The sequence below is a fragment of the Crotalus tigris genome, unplaced genomic scaffold, assembly GCF_016545835.1.
Source record: "Crotalus tigris isolate CLP2741 ecotype Arizona unplaced genomic scaffold, ASM1654583v1 scf7180000024436.1354646, whole genome shotgun sequence".
Classification (NCBI taxonomy): domain Eukaryota; kingdom Metazoa; phylum Chordata; class Lepidosauria; order Squamata; family Viperidae; genus Crotalus; species Crotalus tigris.
The window spans coordinates 647,801-666,578 of record NW_024100605.1 but is presented as its reverse complement, the minus strand read 5'-3'; the positions used below and the strand labels follow the sequence as shown (position 1 = coordinate 666,578).

General features: G+C 37.7%; 1 protein-coding gene across 2 annotated transcripts in view; it reads left to right on the top strand.

The window, feature by feature from the left end:
• The window catches only part of CUNH11orf24 (chromosome unknown C11orf24 homolog), a 25,632-nt gene extending 6,854 nt beyond the window's left edge, over positions 1-18,778 (top strand). For both annotated transcript variants that reach the window (XM_039331243.1, XM_039331244.1), the window contains exons 3-6: positions 10,321-10,456; positions 12,762-12,998; positions 14,450-14,563; positions 16,651-18,778. In XM_039331243.1, coding sequence (XP_039187177.1) covers positions 12,842-12,998; positions 14,450-14,563; positions 16,651-17,789 — 1,410 coding nt within the window. In that variant the 5' untranslated portion in view covers positions 10,321-10,456; positions 12,762-12,841 and the 3' untranslated portion in view covers positions 17,790-18,778. The remainder of the gene's footprint in view (positions 1-10,320; positions 10,457-12,761; positions 12,999-14,449; positions 14,564-16,650) is intronic.

The following is an 18,778-nucleotide window of genomic DNA, read 5'->3' as shown; positions in this document are numbered from 1 at the left end:
GTCCTTTTTTTTACATACTATAGATTACCAGAGACTGAAAACCCTAAGTAAATATAAATTTGCACGGTTGCTGGTTTTTGTTTTTTGTTCTGATACAGGATCAATAGCTCCAATGGCAACTGAAAGTGCATTTGCATTTTGCAAATGCTGCTATGGTAAGTTTTTGTTGTTGTTATTGGTTTCTGCAGTAGTGGTTGTTTTTGCAAAGAAGGTAGCTTAAATGTTGAAACTTAAATTTAACAGGGAATTTAAACCTGGAAAATTTAAAATCAAGCTTTGTGATTTCTAGGAACCTCATTCAGGTTTGCTGGTTGGAATTTCTACTTGTCCAGAAAGAAGAAAGATTGTAGTGAAGAAAATAAGTTGTTTCACATCCTGCATATTCAATAGGGCACAACTGACAGCAACAGTTCTTGGTGTGCCACAATGAATTGCAATGTGTTCAAATATATGCTGATGTATTGGATTTTACCAGTGGAGTCCTTTATTTCATGTAAGAGAAAGGATTCAGTGGAGGCTTTTCTCTGGAGCAAAGGAGGAACAGAGAACATTCTTGCATAGTTTGCAATACTTCTTGGCAACTTCTTCCATACGATTCTGGAAAGTGTAACTCAGTGCACCTCTCAGAAGATTGCAAGAGAAGCAGGATTCCCTGTCCCCTTTTCTCCAAGCGGGAGTTCCCTGTGATCAGACTGCTGTTTACAGGAACTCCAGATGTAATGTCATTGGGCCTTAAGAGTTAGGAGTTAAGAACTTAGATACTTCCCTGTCCAAATGTAATGTTGCATGTTGGACTATAACTTGCATAATTCCCAGCCAGCATGGTCAGCAGGCTATGGGTCACTGCTGACAAGAATTACAAGACATGCTGCCCAATGCATCTCAGAGACACCAGGTTAGAGGAGGCTAATAGATGCCGCATGTATTGAGTAATTACCATATATTCCAGCGTATAAGGTGACCCGGTGTATAAGATGACCCCCGTCTTCGGCGCCGAGTCACATGCCTAGAAAGTTGGCTTATACGCCGGAAACTACTGTAATTTCTGGCGTATAAGATGACTCGGCGTATAAGACGACCCCCAACTTTGGTGCCGATTTTACCACTTGCGACAGTCATCTTATACGCCAGAAAGTACAGTATATTAATGTCACTAGACCAAAAGGAAATTAGTGGGACCCTCATACTGATTCTGTTAAGCTGACAAGCAGCAGAACTCACGGTGTTTTGAATTGGCTGCTATAAAGGAATGGAAGAATAGGCTATTACTTTAGCAATTGTAACTGAGAAACCTCCACAATAAATACATGACACTTGACCTTGTGTAAACAGCTTACAAGCAAAGAGTTCAAAGTCTTTATCTGGAGGCTGTTTCTCTGAAACTTCAAACTTTGTGTAAATCTTAATTGCAGTGAATAAGAACAACTATCCGGTATGTTTTGTAAGAAACCACAAGGTGATGTTTCTGAACCTCTGCTTAGTATCAACATAAATGCAGTCTAGAAAAAGGCATCTTTTATATGATGCTAATTCACATGTTCTTGATTCCAGTTTGGTTTGATAAGAAATTTTCCTTGTGGTCTAAAGCCGCTTCTATTTTTTTCTACTTGCAAATGGCTAAACTTTCAAATGTGTTTTCTATTCACATGTAAACCTTTAATTGTAAGTAGTTGCCCCTATTTGCAGTTCCCTTGAATAGTAAGTGTGTATCTTTTACTTTGCCATGTTACTTGGATTTGCGACCTTTCAGTTCCAATGTATTGCTTCACTACTTGGATTTTGTGACCTATTATAGTAATTTCAAGCATTATAATATGATGCTTATAGTAATAGCACTAGACTTATATACCGCTTCACAGTGCTTTCTAGCCCTCTCTAAGCAGTTTACAGAGTCAGCATATTTCCCCCAGCTATCTGGGTCTTCATTTTACTGACAGAAGGATGGAAGGCTGAGTCAACCTTGAGCCAGTGAAACTCGTATATTTAACAAGGGAGACTTACCTAGATTCCTGCATGTCTAAAACTTGAGGCCTAGTCACAATTGTGTATGGAATCATCTTATGTTTAAGCAAGTGCCAACTTACATCATCACTCCACTCCAATATCATAATTCAAGTCCAGCCTCTATGTCCAGCATTATTTGTAAATGAAGACCTCATCTTGTTCCTTTCTGTTCTTGACACACATGAGTTGAGACAATTAATGTGTCACAAAAAAAGACAGTGTATTCTTAGGACTTCCTGCATCATCATATTCTGTTTATGCACAACCCTGAAAAATAATCAGGTGTGTTCATGTTAGGTTTTGTTGTTTTTATTTTGTTTTATGAACAATTACAATCAGCTAGGGTGTAAAGTATGTTGGAAAGATGATATATATGCATGAGACTAGCACAATAAAGTCATTTATGTTTTATTAATATATGACAAGGACTTAACATAATAGCTCTTTTTATGAAGGTGAAGGTTCATTTTCCGAGCTTGTGGGTTTGAGTCCCACACCTGAAGTCCTTATAAACAGAACACCGACACTAACATCCCCTAAACTCTGCTGAAGATGTTACCTAGCCTGGTAATGAAATGTTCGGAAACCAACCCACAAGCTCGGAAAACGAACCTTCACCCTCATCTTACACCTGAGCTACAGATATTTGCCATTACTGCAGTTCCTTTTATATTGAGAAGCATCCAATTGTAAATAGCCCTAGTCACTCATGGTTTAACTATTGCAATACACTCTACATGGGGCTGCTGTTGAAGACTGTCTAGAACAGGGCTTTTCAACCAGTGGTACGGGTACCACCTGTGGTACATTGGCACCTGACAGGTGATACGTGACCATCCTAGAAAAGTGGTAGTGGGGGAGGGGAATGAACTGAACCAGTGGCAGCACCGCACAAGCCTGAGCGAGAGATGGCTGGAGCTGCAGGGCTGTCAGGGCTCAGTGGAAGCACCAGGATACGCGCCAGGCTGCAGCTGGAACTCGGCGCTGATCCTGGCACTTCTGCTGAGCCCAGAAGAAGCGCCGATCAGCTGGAATGTTGCAGCATCTCCAGGATCTTGTGATTTACATTCAGATGCTTGGCCACTGATTTCATATTTATGACGGTCATAGTGTCCCAGGGTCATTTGAAGTGACCAAAACCTGCTGCAACCACCCAGCAGACGGGGGGAATAAAAACAAAATACCCCCTACCCCACCCCCGCTGCCAATCTTCAACAGAAATGCTCACAACAATGGAAAACTCGGACAGGAGGAAGAGCGCTGCCAGATGGGCAGGCAGGTGTCTTGCTCGGCTGTGGCTTGGGGGGCACTTTTTTCAATGTCATTTTAATGTCGAACAGTCACTAAGTGAACTGTTGTAAGTCAAGGACTACCTGTACTTTATCACTTTTTTCCTTTTTTGGGGGGTCATCAAGTTTTTGATACCTTGCTAGGCGACTGGTGGTACTCAGATGTTGCCATATCCTAAAAGTGGTACAATGGGTGAAAATGGAGCACTTGTTGGTGTGACACCAGGACAACAAGCCTCAAATTCTTACTGCCAGATTCATTTGCTACTTTGAGTTGCTGAGGTTCCAAAGAGCCTGTTTTCAACTAGTCCCTGAATGCTTAAGGATTAGGAAGAGTAAGCTTCAACACGTCCTCTACATCTTGGGGAGTCTAATATTTACTTTCTATTACAGGTAGTTCTTATTTAGCAATTGCAACTGGTACCTGCAACTTGGTCACTAAGTGAAACCATGACTGTGCTTACGGCCTTATGCTGGTTGCTAAAGTCTACCTGTGCTTGCTAGTCAACTTCCCACCTCTTTTTTTTTTTTTTTTTTAAAAAAAATACTTTTATTAAGCATTTCTGCTACAGGAGGCTTTACCAAAGAAAAGGCACTCAAGAATTTTCTTTTTCAAATTGAACATCTGACTCCAGTTGACTCACAACCAGTGCAGTTCACAAAGCAGGGATGTCACATGGCACATAAAATATGCCCATCATACTGCTGCATTCTGGACAGAGGAAGCTTCTAGACCAGGGCTTTTCAACCATCTCAGTCTGTGAGCATATAAGCAACTCCTTGAGTAATCTCTGGCCTCTTCTTTCTGAGTTAAAGCTTTCCAGTGTGAGAAACGAACTCTCTTCTCTGCCTAGGCAATGAGTCCAGTCTGGGCAGCACAACAGATGGGGAATTCGTTTATATAGGTCTGATAAGGGTAATTCAGCAGATGCTCTGTCACCTTTGGCATTTCCTTTTGTAACCTCCACCTCCCTCTTCTTTAGAGCAACCTTTATGCTCAGCAGGCATTGAGACTGTAGACACTTACACTTGGCTGCTGTGGCTTTACCACAAGGCAGCTGGTATTTTCCCTTCACCACAGATAGATACTTATCTTAGATAAGATGGGTTTACATATCACACTATGCTGTAATTTTCTTTTGGCTTAGCAAACCCAGCCCATAGATTTGAGGTTTATGTAATAAATTGTGATATGCCTGATCTTGCTCTTGAGAAATCCATACTTACTTGTAGAAGTTATATTACTTTCAATGAACCTACAGACTAAATTACTTATAACATGTACACTGTGTGCACAATTATTAGGCAAGTGAGTATTTTAACCGTACCATCATTTTCATGCATATTTTCCACCTCCAAGCTGTATAAACTTGAATGCTTAGTGGATATATGCATTTCAGGTGATGTGTATTTGTGTAATGAGGGAGAGTGTGGCCTAAGGAGATCAACACCCTATATCATGGGTTTCAAACTTGATCGCATCATGTGACGTATTTTTTGCCTTTGCGGAGCTGGGGTGGCGTGACCTGCACATGACGCATACAGCCTGCAGGGCGCCAGTTTGGCACCCCTGCCCTATATCAAGGTGTGCATAATTATTAGGCAGCTTCTTTTCCTCAGGCAAAATGGGCCAAAAAAGAGATTGAACTGATTCTGAAAAGTCAAAAATTGTAAAAAGTCTTTCAGAGGTATGCAGCACTCATGAAATTGCTAAGATATTGGGGCATGATCATAGAACCAACAAAGGTTTGTTGCAAATAGTCAACAGGTCACAAGTAACTTGTTGAGAAAAAAAGACACACATTAACTTCCAAAGATTTGAGAAGAATCAAACATGAAACTACCAGGAACCCATTATTCTCCAGCGCTGTCATATTCCAGAACTGCAACCTACCTGGAGTGCCCAGAAGTACAAGGTGTTCAGTGCTCAGAAACATTTTTGGGGATTTTTATATAGGTGTTGGCCCTTTTAACATATGGTGCAACACTTATTTTTTGTTTAAAGAAATTAAATTCAAATTACCGTAATTTAAATTACCATATTCTGTTCATGGCATCATCCTACCAAGTCTGTCTACCTCTAAAATCATGTGAAGTTCTTTAGAAACTTGAGTTCATCTTATAAGCAGTGCCCTTCTTAAAAGCATAAACTGGTTCACCAGTTCCTGTTCCTTCCTTCAGTTCTGATTCAGTCGGCACAGCAACAGAACAATTATTTCTATCTAAGAGTTCTTTTTTATATCTTTTTTCATTAAGTTCTTTGTTTCAAAACGTGGTTTCCTTTGCGAAGTTTTGTAATAGGATCCAGCTGAGCTGTGTTTGGTTGCATCATTTATTCCCATGGGGACAAGCAGGAAAAGACTGTTATCAAAGAATATGAGTATTCACAGTAGTTGTGTCATAACCCTAATTCATGTTTCTCAGAGACAGTTTCACAGTCCAAAGGGTTAGAATGGCAAATCATCAGTTCATCACTACCACTTTTCTAGTCTTGCTACAGGAAGTTGTCATTTCTCTATTTTTCAAGGCATCATTTGCACAATTTCTGCCCAGTGAGGTCTGTTGTAGGTTGTCAACAGTGGCGTTTGAAAGTGAGACTCCTCTATTAGAGCCAGGCAATTCTTCATTGTAGCAATTCAGAGCATTTTTTAAGTCTTTTGTCCCTGACAATCATTAACCTCCATGGAGTTTGGTCTTCCTTTGAAAAGTTTTCCTGTGGTTCTTCAGGTTGCAATGCCTTCTGTACATATTCTGTCCAAGAATTCTTCACTGCCATTCACAATAATGTGACCTCTTCAGACATTTCTTCCTTTGATACATTCCCTTTTTGCTCCTTGATTGATCACTCAAAAACATGTTTCTTATATAGTGTATATTTTTATTTTTTTAATAAGATTTCTTTTTAATATGCCCAATATGCTAATAATTAAATGCATTCAAAAAGGGAAGAATAAATAATTGAAAACTAAAAGTTACATCTTGGAAATGTTGATTTGGTCCTAATGTGGTTCTTGAAATACTGTACATTTGCATTTTTAGCAATACAGTGAGAAAGTTGATGCTGAAATCAGCTTGCTTAAGATTCTGCAAGAAATTCATACCTGAAAAGAGATGTTCTTCTTCCCCAGAACTAATGTCAGAAATTTCAAGTCGAGAAAAACTGTCTGGATTAATTTGATCCTGACCAACATTGTGTTTTTAATAGTAGTCAGAAAAATGCTATAAAGAAGGCTACTTGGTACACTCCAGACATAGTTGGACTCTTAACTATGATGGCTGATTATGATAGGATTATCAGTCCAACACATCTGGAGGTCCCGAATGGGAAAGGTGGCCTAATGGCTTGATTGGTGCATCCTGGATTTCAGTAGCGAGGTGGTGCTCATTGGTTTAATTCTTTCAACCTGCTATTGATAAACCCCCAGCTTCTCTCATCGCTAACTGTATGGCTTGGTTTAGGGTTAGCAATTATATTTTACTAACACATATTAAGTTCTTCCCCATCCCAACACAAACTGTTGTCCAGACTTCTGCAGTTGTTCAATTTCCTCCTCTTATATTTTATATCCATCAACTATATCAGCATTGTGTAATTATTAAAGTGCAATATAAACACTGCTTTCGTATTCATATTGGAGAACCTACACACAGAACATATAGAAAATATCTGTTTAAACAGTAAAGATTAGGAGACCATTATTTCAATGAACAGGAAATAAGATGCCATTTTGAACACAGTTGTTTTGTTCATTAGACTGTAAAATGCCTACAGAGTAAACATCAGTTATGTAAGAATATTGTGGGGGGTTATTGTTATTTATTGTTTGTATATTGGGTTTTTATCTTTGTAAACCTCCCAGAGTCACTGAGGGTGAGTTGGGCAGCCTTATACATTTTCTTAAATAAATTAATATTGTGTTTTTATCTACTTATTATTTTGTAAATTATTAGTCATATTTAATCACATGAGAAAATATGGTAAAATTTACTATTAAGTAAATTTTGATATCTAATATTTAAAAATATCTTTTAAGTGAGACTTTTCTAATGCCTTCTAATAGATTCCAATTGGGTTATTGAAGCAGGTGGTAATGTCTAATTGATCAATAACAAAACAAAATACCAGATGTACAAAATTAGAAGTGAGAAATGTTTCCTAAGATGTTGTGTTATATATACAGGAAGAGGTTTAAGGTATACAGATGCCTTAAATTGCTGTCAGAAATGGTACTGTTTAGATTCTGGCTTATGTTACCATTGGAACAACAGCTAAATTTTAAGATCTTCCTCCAACAGAAGATACCAACTGCTGTTAAGAGTACATGTTAATGAATCTAGACCTACATGAAAGATCAGCTAGAACTCTGGTTTATTATTATTTATTATTATTTCTGTGCCCTTTTTTTAAATCTATGACTATGATTTTGCCCATCATTGGATCTTCACTTATTAACTTACCATTGCTAGTGAATGTAGACATAGTTTAATGGTAATATCTTAATACCCCTCATTTTCCAACCAATTTGTACCCAGGAAATAAGTTAGAGAAACAGGAAAACCACAAGACTTTTAGAGCATTTCAGCAGAAGCAAGGTAAACCTGTAAAAGCAGGCCTCAGAAAGAAAGAGAAAAAAAAGGGGGGGGGGAAACACACCTATAATTGGGAGATTACTTTCTGCCTGAATACAGATGTCAACTAGGGGTCCCTCGTGAGCTGAGTTTTGCGTTGCAGCTCTTTCAAGTTCTGCAACAGGGTACGAAAAGCAAAGAATTTGTTCCAAGATGGATACTGTGCATTTTAATTTCACTTGTGCCTTTCAGTCAGGCCCTGCAAGATAACTGTTTCTAAGTAGACTTTTATTCCTTGCTGGTGTTTATATTGATAGATTTATTGTCTAATTCTGCTATTAATGTAGCAGTTCATTTTTCTTTATTTTAAACTGGACTGTTTCAGATATTCCAAACCAAGTCACATCAGAAACTGCACTGTACCCAGTGGTGGGATTCAAATATGTGAACAACCAGTTCTCTGTGTGGATGCTGCTTCTGGAAGTCCATTCCGGGCCTGGGCAACAAAAAATTAGCTACTGGTTCTGCCGAAGTGGTGCAAACTGGCTGAAGCCCACCACTGACTGTACCCCAGTCATTTTTTGCTGGAAATTTTCAAAAAACCAATGGAATCTAGAAGCTTCTAGAATGTTTTGGTGAACAAAACAGTTTGAAATGTGGAGGATAAATAAAATCTAGCTTTTTTACACAGACAGTATTACACTGCTTTATTTTGAGCTTGATGTATGCTCTGGCCTAATAGATATCAGTCATCTACCATTTTGCTATGACAGGGTTTTGTTTCTCTTTTTTCTGAAATAATCTTCCTTAGGGAAAGATGAATTTTCCTCAGATGTTCTGTCTTTTGAACTTGGTTTCATTAAAAAAATAGTTTCTCAGATGTGCTTAATCAACTGGAATCATTTTGATTCCTAGCCATCTTAGTTAGTGATTAGAAATTATGGAAGTTGTGGCTTTAAAACATCTCTTAAAGGCACCCTTAGGAGAAAGCTTTAAGATGCAAATTTTGTGAGCTCTTTTTATTGGCATGCATACAGTAGACTACATTTTATGAAGTTGGTTTAGGCTTCTGTCACTAAGTACATAGGTAGTCCTTGTTTAACAATTGCTAATTGGGAATGGAAACTAAGTATTTAAGCAATGTGGTCATAAGTAAAAAAATCATATTACCTATCCACATAGCAACAACTGTTCTGACAGTCCCAGTTGCCATCATTAAAAGAAGCCTGTGCAAGTTGGTAAGTGAGGATGTTATGTGACCATAACTTCCTGCTGGCTTCCCCACTGACTTTGCTTGTGGGAAGCCTGCAGGAAAGCTCATAAATCACCAACACCTGATTGCAGGGGTGCTGAGGATGGCTATATATGTATGAGGTCCATTTACAACTATCATACGTTCAGCACCATTATAAGTTCAAATGTTGCTGAATGAGTGGTTGTTACTGTGAATTAGAAGATTGCTGCTAAGATTGAAACATGGAAAGCTATTCAGAAATACTTATAGTAATTAACAGGGCTTTTTTTCTCATAGAATGCCCAGAACGGAGTTCCGGCACTTTTTTGGATGGAACCTTGTAGGATAGGCAAAGCGGGTTGTATGACGTGTATGAGTTCCGGCACCTTTTTTTTTTTTAACAAAAAAAGCACTGGTAATTAAGCATTAAATTGTCCACATTATTGTACTGCATACTAGGCCCATCTCTGTCACAATTTTTATACTCCACACTCAGGCTTGAAATATTTTGTATTGCAATGAGATTTTAAGCAATGGACCAAATTCTTACACACCTGGCTGATTTCCTTTTCAGTACTACTTGGCAACCCAAGGATCTCTTTCTTGTGTAGAAAAATTCTGCCTGTTCCTCAGCTCGAAGGCAAAATTATTTTATATGTTCTATGGGAGTATTTCTGTGATTGAAAATGCATAATGAATTCTATTGTGATTGCTGTTTTAAAAATAGCGGCCTAATGGGTTCTACAATAGCAGATCTACTGGGAGACCTAAAGTCATCTCTTTCATGATATATTGTCTCAATTCCTTTTTAAAGCCTCATTCTTGTGCAAGAGGCAGATGATAATGTACACAACACTGTATATGTTGATAGTGACACACATATTCTAAAGCTTGGGGTATTTGAAGCCATTGGAATTTTACTGCATTTGTCGCCTATAGATAAAAATGGCAATTGCTGCTATTTCAGGCATCTTTTTTCTTCCAGGTATATTGTGCTATGCCAGTTTGCCAGATGCCAAGTACCAGAATAAAACATTTGGAAAGATTACTTTCCTTTTTTATATTTTAAAAAAGAATGAAGCCTGTCAACACTATAAATATCTTACAGATGGAACATGCTTGCTTTTGCCTTGTATAAAGCTTTTCAGATGGACTACCTTAGAGAGAGTCATTAAAGTTTCAGAGACTATATTATTGCATCTTGATTCTGCTTATGTTTTCCAGGTGCTAAGGAGGTGACTGGAGCTGCTTTTACATTGTGAGATCATTCTGTCCTGCATGGCTAGCATCAAAATTCTTGTTGCAATATTTCAGCCAACGTAGTTAAGTAGCAATTCAAATGCCTCCTAGCCTTGTGTTGGTAAGTATGAATTTCCAAAATAGTTGAACGAAAATTCTTAAACATTTTGAATTTTAGGTTTTCTTGCTGACTTAGCTAGACGATTACATATTGCATTTGAGGAATTCAAGCCAACCAGTTAAATGGGAAAATTAGGGTAATAGACAATCTGATAAGCATTACAAAGTATTCTCTATGACTATTGCTCACAATACAGGTAGTTCTTGACTTACAACAGTTCATTTAGTGACCGTTCAAAGTTACAATAGCACTAAAAAAAAGTGATCCATGACTGTTTTTCACACTTATCACCATTGCAGCATCCCCATGGTCATGTGATTAAAATTCAGATGTTTCACAACTGATTCATATTTATGACCGTTGCATTGTCCTGGGGTTATATGGTCTCCTTTTGCAACCTTCCAACAAGCAAAGTTAATGGGGAAGCCAGATTCATTTAATAACAGTGTTACTCACTTAACAACTAAGGCAAGGAAGGTCGTAAAGTGGAGCTAAACAACAGAACAGAACAACAGCAACAGAAATTTTGGGCTCAATTGTGGCCATAAGTTGAGGACTACCTGTACATGGGATAGTTGCAATATTATTATTTATTTTCCAAAACATAATTTTAGCATGCAGAATCCAAAGTGGAGAGGTCAACAGCATAAGATGCTTTGAGACAGTTATTGCTGATTTTTTTTATCTGAATGAAAATCTATTTTTTTCTGAACAATTTATACTTAAAATCATCTTAGATTTGTTGAGAATATTTTGGTTTGTTTATAAGTCATATTTAAGAACTGCCCCTCCCTCACACAGAGGGACTCTGGATGGTGTACAGTAAAAATGATAAAAGAAATGATTGGTAGACTGAGTGGGCTTCTTAAATATAGGATTATATTTTGGATAAGTAAAGTGCTTGAGATGAGCAAATCGTTACCCCTCAAGATAACCTAATGTACAATTTTAAGGATTCCCTGCTGATGGCAATAAGGCAGGTTCCCCACCTCCTCTCAAAAAAAAATAAATATTATTCACTAAAAGTGCTGTTCAATACAGGTAGTCCTCAACTTACGACAGTTCGTTTAGAGACCATTTGAAGTTACAACAGCACTGACAAAAGTGACTAATGACCATTTTTCACACTTACAACTCACTGCAGCATCCCCGTGGTCACGTGATTAAAATTCAGATGCTGGGCAACTGGTTCTTACTTATGACGGTTGCAGTGTCCCGGGATCATGTGATCACCTTTTGTGACCTTCCAACAAGCAAAGTCAATGGGGAAGCCAGGTTCACTTAACAGTTGCGTTACTAACTCAACAACTGCAATGATTTGCCTAACAACTGTGGCAAGAAAAGTCGTGAAATGGGGCAAAGATCACTTAACAAATGTCTCAACCACAGCAGTTTTGTGCTCAGTTGTGGTCGTAAGTCGAGGACTACCTATATAGCCAGTGGGTGTGGCCCATGAACTGCATCCTGTGGTATAACATGGGATCTCTCCCTTGCAATTTCAGAATTTCCATAGTTCTTAGTTGTCCAACTAATTAATCGATGTTCCTATCTAGATGTGCAACTTAATAAGAGAAGAGTAGGAAAGTGCCTAAGAATTTTCCATTGACTTTATTTCCCCCACACAAATAATTTGTTCCTCACTCCCAGCTTTTGTACCCTTGAACAGCAGAGAGGGAGGGAGGAATTCAGGGCCTTGGGCTCCTACTGACGGTCTCCAAGGCCACGTGCAAGCTGAAAAAAATAAAGAATACAGGTAGTCCTCAATTTACAATGATAATGGAGCCTGGAATTCCTATTGTATGTCATGACAGTTGTAAGTTGATGTACCCAGATGATTGATTAAATTTTCTGACTTTTTTTGTGGCAGTTGTTAATCGAACACCGCAGTCGTTAAGTGAACCTATTGTCCACAAGTAGATGTTTTTTGGCAAGAAATATCATAATTTGCGACTCTGAGACACTGCACACAGCCATAAAATGTGGGCTGGTTGCTGAGTAATCACGCGATGGTGGAGTGGGATTGTTGGGACTTCAAATCTGAGTCGTAATATCTTTTGGGGAGGTCTGTTGGAACTTCAGCCGTTGCTAAGTGACTAGTAGTAAGTCAAGGACTACCTGCCTTCTAAATCTGAGCTGCCTGCTGCTGTTGAATTGGTTGCATCATTTGACTTACAACATTTGCAGATTTTTAATAGTTGTAAAAACTTTTTTAAAAAACGAGAAAGGAAACCGCAGAACAGTTAAAGAAGCCTAAATATGCCACATAAGTGTTTGGAAAGTACAGTGTGTATTTTTCACTTGGCAGACTGCGTCGCTCAGAATCCAAGAGTGGCTGGTAAATCTGGAAAACAATTTCCAAGTTCCCTTCCAAATCCAGCCTTGAAGATGTGGACCAGGGTTGTGTTTTCCCTATTGCTTTCTTTATATCTGTCCGATCATGGGAATTCCATTTTAAAAGAGAGTGGTGCTGAAATAGCACACATATACCTGCTCAGTAATGAAAAGCATTGTGAACAAGCCTGTAAAGGTTCAACAGATGCAGGTCAGTCTACCAATCTTCATCTTAAATGTTTTTGTCGGGAGATGTAATGTCCCCACCACTTTCCATTGTTGTAATCATGGTTTCTATAAATGATAACTAAATTATTTTATACTGCTTTAGTTGGATAGGAAACAAAACATTGTTTTCCCAGGGAATGTCGATTCTACAAGGGCTCAAATATAGAGCAGCTTATGTGTATTCCACTTGTTTAAACAGTTGTGTTACATTGGTTAGCCTGCTCTCTAACCAGATGGTTCAAACTTTGATAAAGGTTCATATCTTTTTGTCTCCCTTTTACTGTATTTACCATGCTATGGGGCCTGCAAAGCCCTTAAAATCAAAATTGACCTTGGATTCAGAAGTCATTCCATCCAGTTCTATGTAAAATAAGGATTTCCCCAACAGAGATCTAGCTTCTGTTTTTTCTTTCTATAAAGCCTTTTGGGAAACAATGTTGACACATTGTTAATTCCATGTCTACTGCTGTAATTCAGCTCAGTAGCCCACAGACTCCAGAAGATGGTAGAGGACAGGAAGGGTCCATGGGGTCGCGATGGGTCGGACACAACTTCGCAACTAACAACAACAACAAGCCCACAGATAGGCAATTGTCTTCTCACAATGTTACAGCAATTTCTCCAGTTACTCTTCATACCTTTAATTCTGCTCCTTTTCAAGTTCAATTGCCAGCACCTGTTTGCTTTTTCCATCCCACGATGTGTCCTTCGGCAGACAGTTGTTCAGTCTAGTTAGTCCAATGTTATCTGTTTCCACCACATTTTTTCTAGTTGGAAAGTAAAAGATAATATGAACATTTGCACAAAATAATATTTTGATCATTTTATCCCTGGCTGAAATGCCGAACAGACATGTCCTTTTGTCTATATTTTCTATTTTCCTCTCTTTAGTTAGATAATTAGGGGGACATTAAATAGCTATTCAGTGCCAAATTCCTTGCATTATTTAACATGGAAGGCTTACTGAAACGTTATAACTAATATCGCAGTAGACATTTTCCTCAATAGCATTTGCTTATAAAAAGCTTATAGAATAATCTTAAACCTAAGGAAGATGTTTAGTGGTTAAATACAGTGTGATGTTTGTGGGAACTCTATTTTAATTCCAGTTCCAAGTGATTTGCTGAAATAAAAAGGCCTCAAAAAGATTTGGGGAGGAAACAAATGAAAAACTGAAACAGAAATGAATAATACTCATTTAACTTTAGCAAATAAATATAAATAAGTATAAATAAATCCTTGTTTCACGAATTCAGCCCTCCTTACCCTGGGTTTTGGCCTTAGAGTTTCTATCATCCCTGATCCTTTCCATGCTGACTGGGTAATTGGAACTGTATCTCAAAGCATCTGGGAGGGTCTAAGTTGGCAGTTACTTGTTTTTCTATACATTGTTTGATTTATTCCAAATTATGTTATTTCTTTACAATTCACCAGATAATCCTTTCTGCTGGTCGGTGCTGTATCAGAGCCACTGTGTCCTTCTCCGCTGTCCTCAGCTGAGTGCATGTCAGAATACCAGCAGACAAGATATTAAAGAGCTAATGGGAGGTAATATGGATTTAGCAAAATATTTTTGGTTTTAAAAATAATTTATAACAAGTAAATTACAACTTTACAAGACTCTTATATTTACCATTCTTATATTTTTGGAGTTTAAAAGTGGCTTCAGCAGATCACTACATACTTTGACTGAAGTGTAATAGGCCTTGTATGTTGTGATCACAGGCTCTTTTAGGAACTGATGTTAAAAATGTATCTTCAGACCACCTAGGCATAATAATTGATTGAACTGATTTCAAGTTAAAATATAAAACAGTCAAGTATAATTAAAACAACTGGAGCCGAAGGAAGTGGAAAATATCCTGGAAAAGTGATCTTTTGAAACAATAATTTTCAGCTATAGCAGAAATGTCTGGGCAGAGGATTCCATAATTTGACTTCTATATTTAAAAATCCCTTTTCTTTTTTCATGAACTGAATTTATGCTGAAGTAAGAATATCAAAAGTTGCATTCAAGTTGCAGTACTTAAAACTGAGTCATGAAATTTCAATTATGACATGTATTGAGGATTTCAGTTCCTGTCCTCGTTTTTCGGGTTTAAAGTTCAGCTTCTCCCCTTTTAAAACAAGTACAAAAATAGGATGAAGTTGTATATACTATTATGCCTAATATTTGCATTATTACAAGAATTTTCCCCTCATATGCCATATATCTACTTAGATTAATTTCACTATAGGTAACAATATAGCCACTCCTCTAGTGTCTACCTCAGTTAGTGACCATTTGCAAATATGGCCGTAATAAATAATAGTAAACAATAGTATGCGTTTACAACCAAAATTCTGCACCTGAAAACAATGCATGCCAGAATGAGAGTCTCATTGGCATAGCTGCATGAGAAAACTGTATGAATGAGACAGCAGTAATAAGCGATCTTCACAGTGTCTCTCTCTTTCAATCACATGGTTTGCTGGAAATACTTTGTGGTCTTTAAACGAAGAGAAAGTGCAGTCAATATTTATGAGTGGCAAAGGGAATGGGGCCTGGATACCCTAACCTGCAGTCACTTCAAGAATCTAGAGTTTGCTGGCTAAATGGGCTAAGTAGTATGGATCTTTTTCCCATTTAAGCACATTCCTCCCCCAGGTTGTCCTTTTAAAATGTCTTTCTCTCAAACATTTAAATGAACTGAATTATGATTTTCATATCATATGTGCTTTAAGCATGAACATCAGAAGGAAAAGCAACTGGTGTCCCAAGAATTATTCCTCATGAACTATCTAAGGATATCCCTTTGTCCCTCAGTTAAGGTATTTGAAAAAATACACTAGGAACCACAGAGGCCTCGGCTCCAACGGGACCTCTGGTATGTTTGAGAAGCATTTTGCAAACAGGGAGGCACAACCATATTTGTGGGGAGAACTCCCAAAATATTGTTATTATTAAACTTCTATGCCATCCGACTCTCAACAACTGAACATGAGGAGTTTTGAAGTTCTATTGCCCTGTGCTCTGCCTCAGGCAAGAATAACCTGGTTGTTCCTGATCATTGTTTGCCTTCAAATTAATGACCTATTGAATGTTCTGCCAGCCACTTGTGGATGAAAATTTTAGAATAGCAGCTATTTGCACACACCTGACTTTTTCATCAAAGCTATCTGTTTTGTAAATGCCTAGTAGCCCTTGCCACCTGTTTAGGTAAAAAAGATGATTTATGAGGATATTAAAAATATCCCCAATATTTATTTATTTCCTTAATATATAGTATTATATGTAACTAATATTAAAATGTTCATTTCTTCCTTATTCACCAGAATTGCACCCAAGCAGATTCTAACATTAAAATTTCTAAAGTACATTAAAAAAACAAAAAGGATATAAGAAATAATATAAAAAATAGAAAGGTACCTGAACCTATAGGCATAGTATACAATACAAATCAATTCAAAAGTTCACACATCCAAACAGGTGGGTGTGCAGTGGCTGGGATTTTCTGGAATTTTCATTCATAGTAGGCGAATTGGGGATGAGTCAATTATCTTTTATGTACCATTCTTGAATCTTGTCTATTGAATCTTGTCCATGAACATTTTTGTTGAAGTTCTGATTATGGGTCTGGTTTTTGCTTTTTAAGAATTTGTGACTCGTAAAAGAAGAGACCATGATGCATCCCATGAGATAAATAATACAGGAAATGTGAATAAAGAGTTAGAGGTACTGAAGAGTACCGAATCAATTAAGAAATCCACTGAAGTGCCTCTTTTATTAATATCAAGGACTATAATGGGAGCTGCTGCACTCAACTCAACAAACAATGCCAGTTTAGCAAAACAAAATACTTCCAGTTTGACAACAACCACTACCAGCCTTGTGAACACTAATGTCTCCCAAGATGTTGCAAGATCAACAGCTATAACTAATATTAGTAGCAGCATGACTAAAACTCAGAATAATTCAGCTGCTAGTGTCCTAAATAACCCCCTAAATATTCCAAGCAGCCATCCTTGGTTAACTCCCACAAAAAGAGCAGACAGTACTACTGACATTGGAAGTACTACAAAAGCAAAAGGGACATACAAGAGTAAATTAATATCAGGAGTATCTGAGAAAACAACATCAACCAAATTGCTTCCCAGAACGATGAGTACCGCTACTTTGACTACAATAGCAACTTATCCAGTGCTTCCCACAACTAGCATTCCTGCACCAGTTAACGTTGGAAATGGTTCTCAGTCAGCGGTAAATTCATCTACAGTTGCAGCCACCCTCAAGCCGCCAGCGTCAACAGCCAAAAGCACAATTCTTACAGTTGCAAGTACAACAATGACAGCAACTTCTGTAGTAACAATAAAGTCAGCTGAATTCACAACAGTTGCAACAGATAGGACAAAGCCTACTTCAGATAAGTTAATTCCTCCTGTGTTTACTAAAGCTGCTATCATCACCACTCCACAGCAAATACTGTCTACTAGTCAACCACTGAAAGGGACAACTTCTGTACAACCCTTGTCAATACTCACAAGTACAAATCCAAAAATGTTATCCAAACCAACAAGTACAATACAAAGCAAAAACCAGAAAGATGCAGATGGAGAAAATAGCTTTCGGGAAGTAGACGTCAGTTTGCTCTTAGCAGTGCTTCTGTTTGGTGTTGTGTTCTTTGTAACAATTGTCATCTTATTTGCCATACAAGCCTATGACAGCTACAAAAAGAAAGACTACACTCAAGTGGACTACCTGATCAATGGGATGTATGCAGACTCAGAGATGTGATGAAATATATGTAGTTTCTGATGTGAAAGCAATATAAATGAAAAGAAATACAATACCCATGCACACAAATAGATATCTGAATCTATATATGAATGAATACGACTTTATTGGGGCAAGTAGAAAGCTAAAGGTGGCTTGTCGTTCAGTTCTCTGTTTTCCCTATAAGACCACCTGAAAGTGCTTCCAAATTATTTTTCATGCAATGAAGGAGAAATGCCATGTATCATGCTCTTAAAGTACTTTAAAAAAAAAAACCTCACAGTTAAAGAGTGCCATTAATGTATTATTTCTCAAGCTACAGTATTGCTTCTGTTGTGCTAGTTTTGTCTGCTAATGCAAAGGGGTGTTGATGTTGCAAGTCTTCCCAGATGGTTTCTTCCTGATTCCTGAGGTTCTGTTCATCCCCTGTTTACTCCTATACAACAAACGGAGAAAAGGTGTTTTTTTTTAACGTGCCAATTTTCCTGAAACTTCCAGCTGGCATGAAGACTGTTAGCTGTTAATACAAACAAATGGTCAAGGATTAGCAGCATTAGCATAAGTAGAACAGTACAAAAGCGTGCCAAAATCTTTTGGGACCCTTTCCTTAGGTATGATATTCTTCATTTAGGTACGTTTTAAAACCTTCCAAGAATTGCTAAGCATTCTCATTGCTTTATCCTGGAGGCAATATTTGTTGTAAGGTTAGAAAAATTAATTGTTAAAAAATGTATTTACCATAGTCTGTTTAATGCTATGCTATTTCCTAATCATGTTGATTCTGCACCTTTTATAGGATTTTATTTTTGTATCCATTCACTTAAAAATTGAGGTGTCAAGGTTTGTTGGCTTTGTTTCTTCCTTCCTTGATGTCTGTTTCTCACAAGCGTTTTTATAACATGAATTCACATGGTGACGCCATTATTTTTCTCCAAAGCTCTTAGGATCTTCTTCAACTTGATCAAACCATTGGCAATCGTTTCCTTTCAGTAAATTTTTCCAAATTCAAA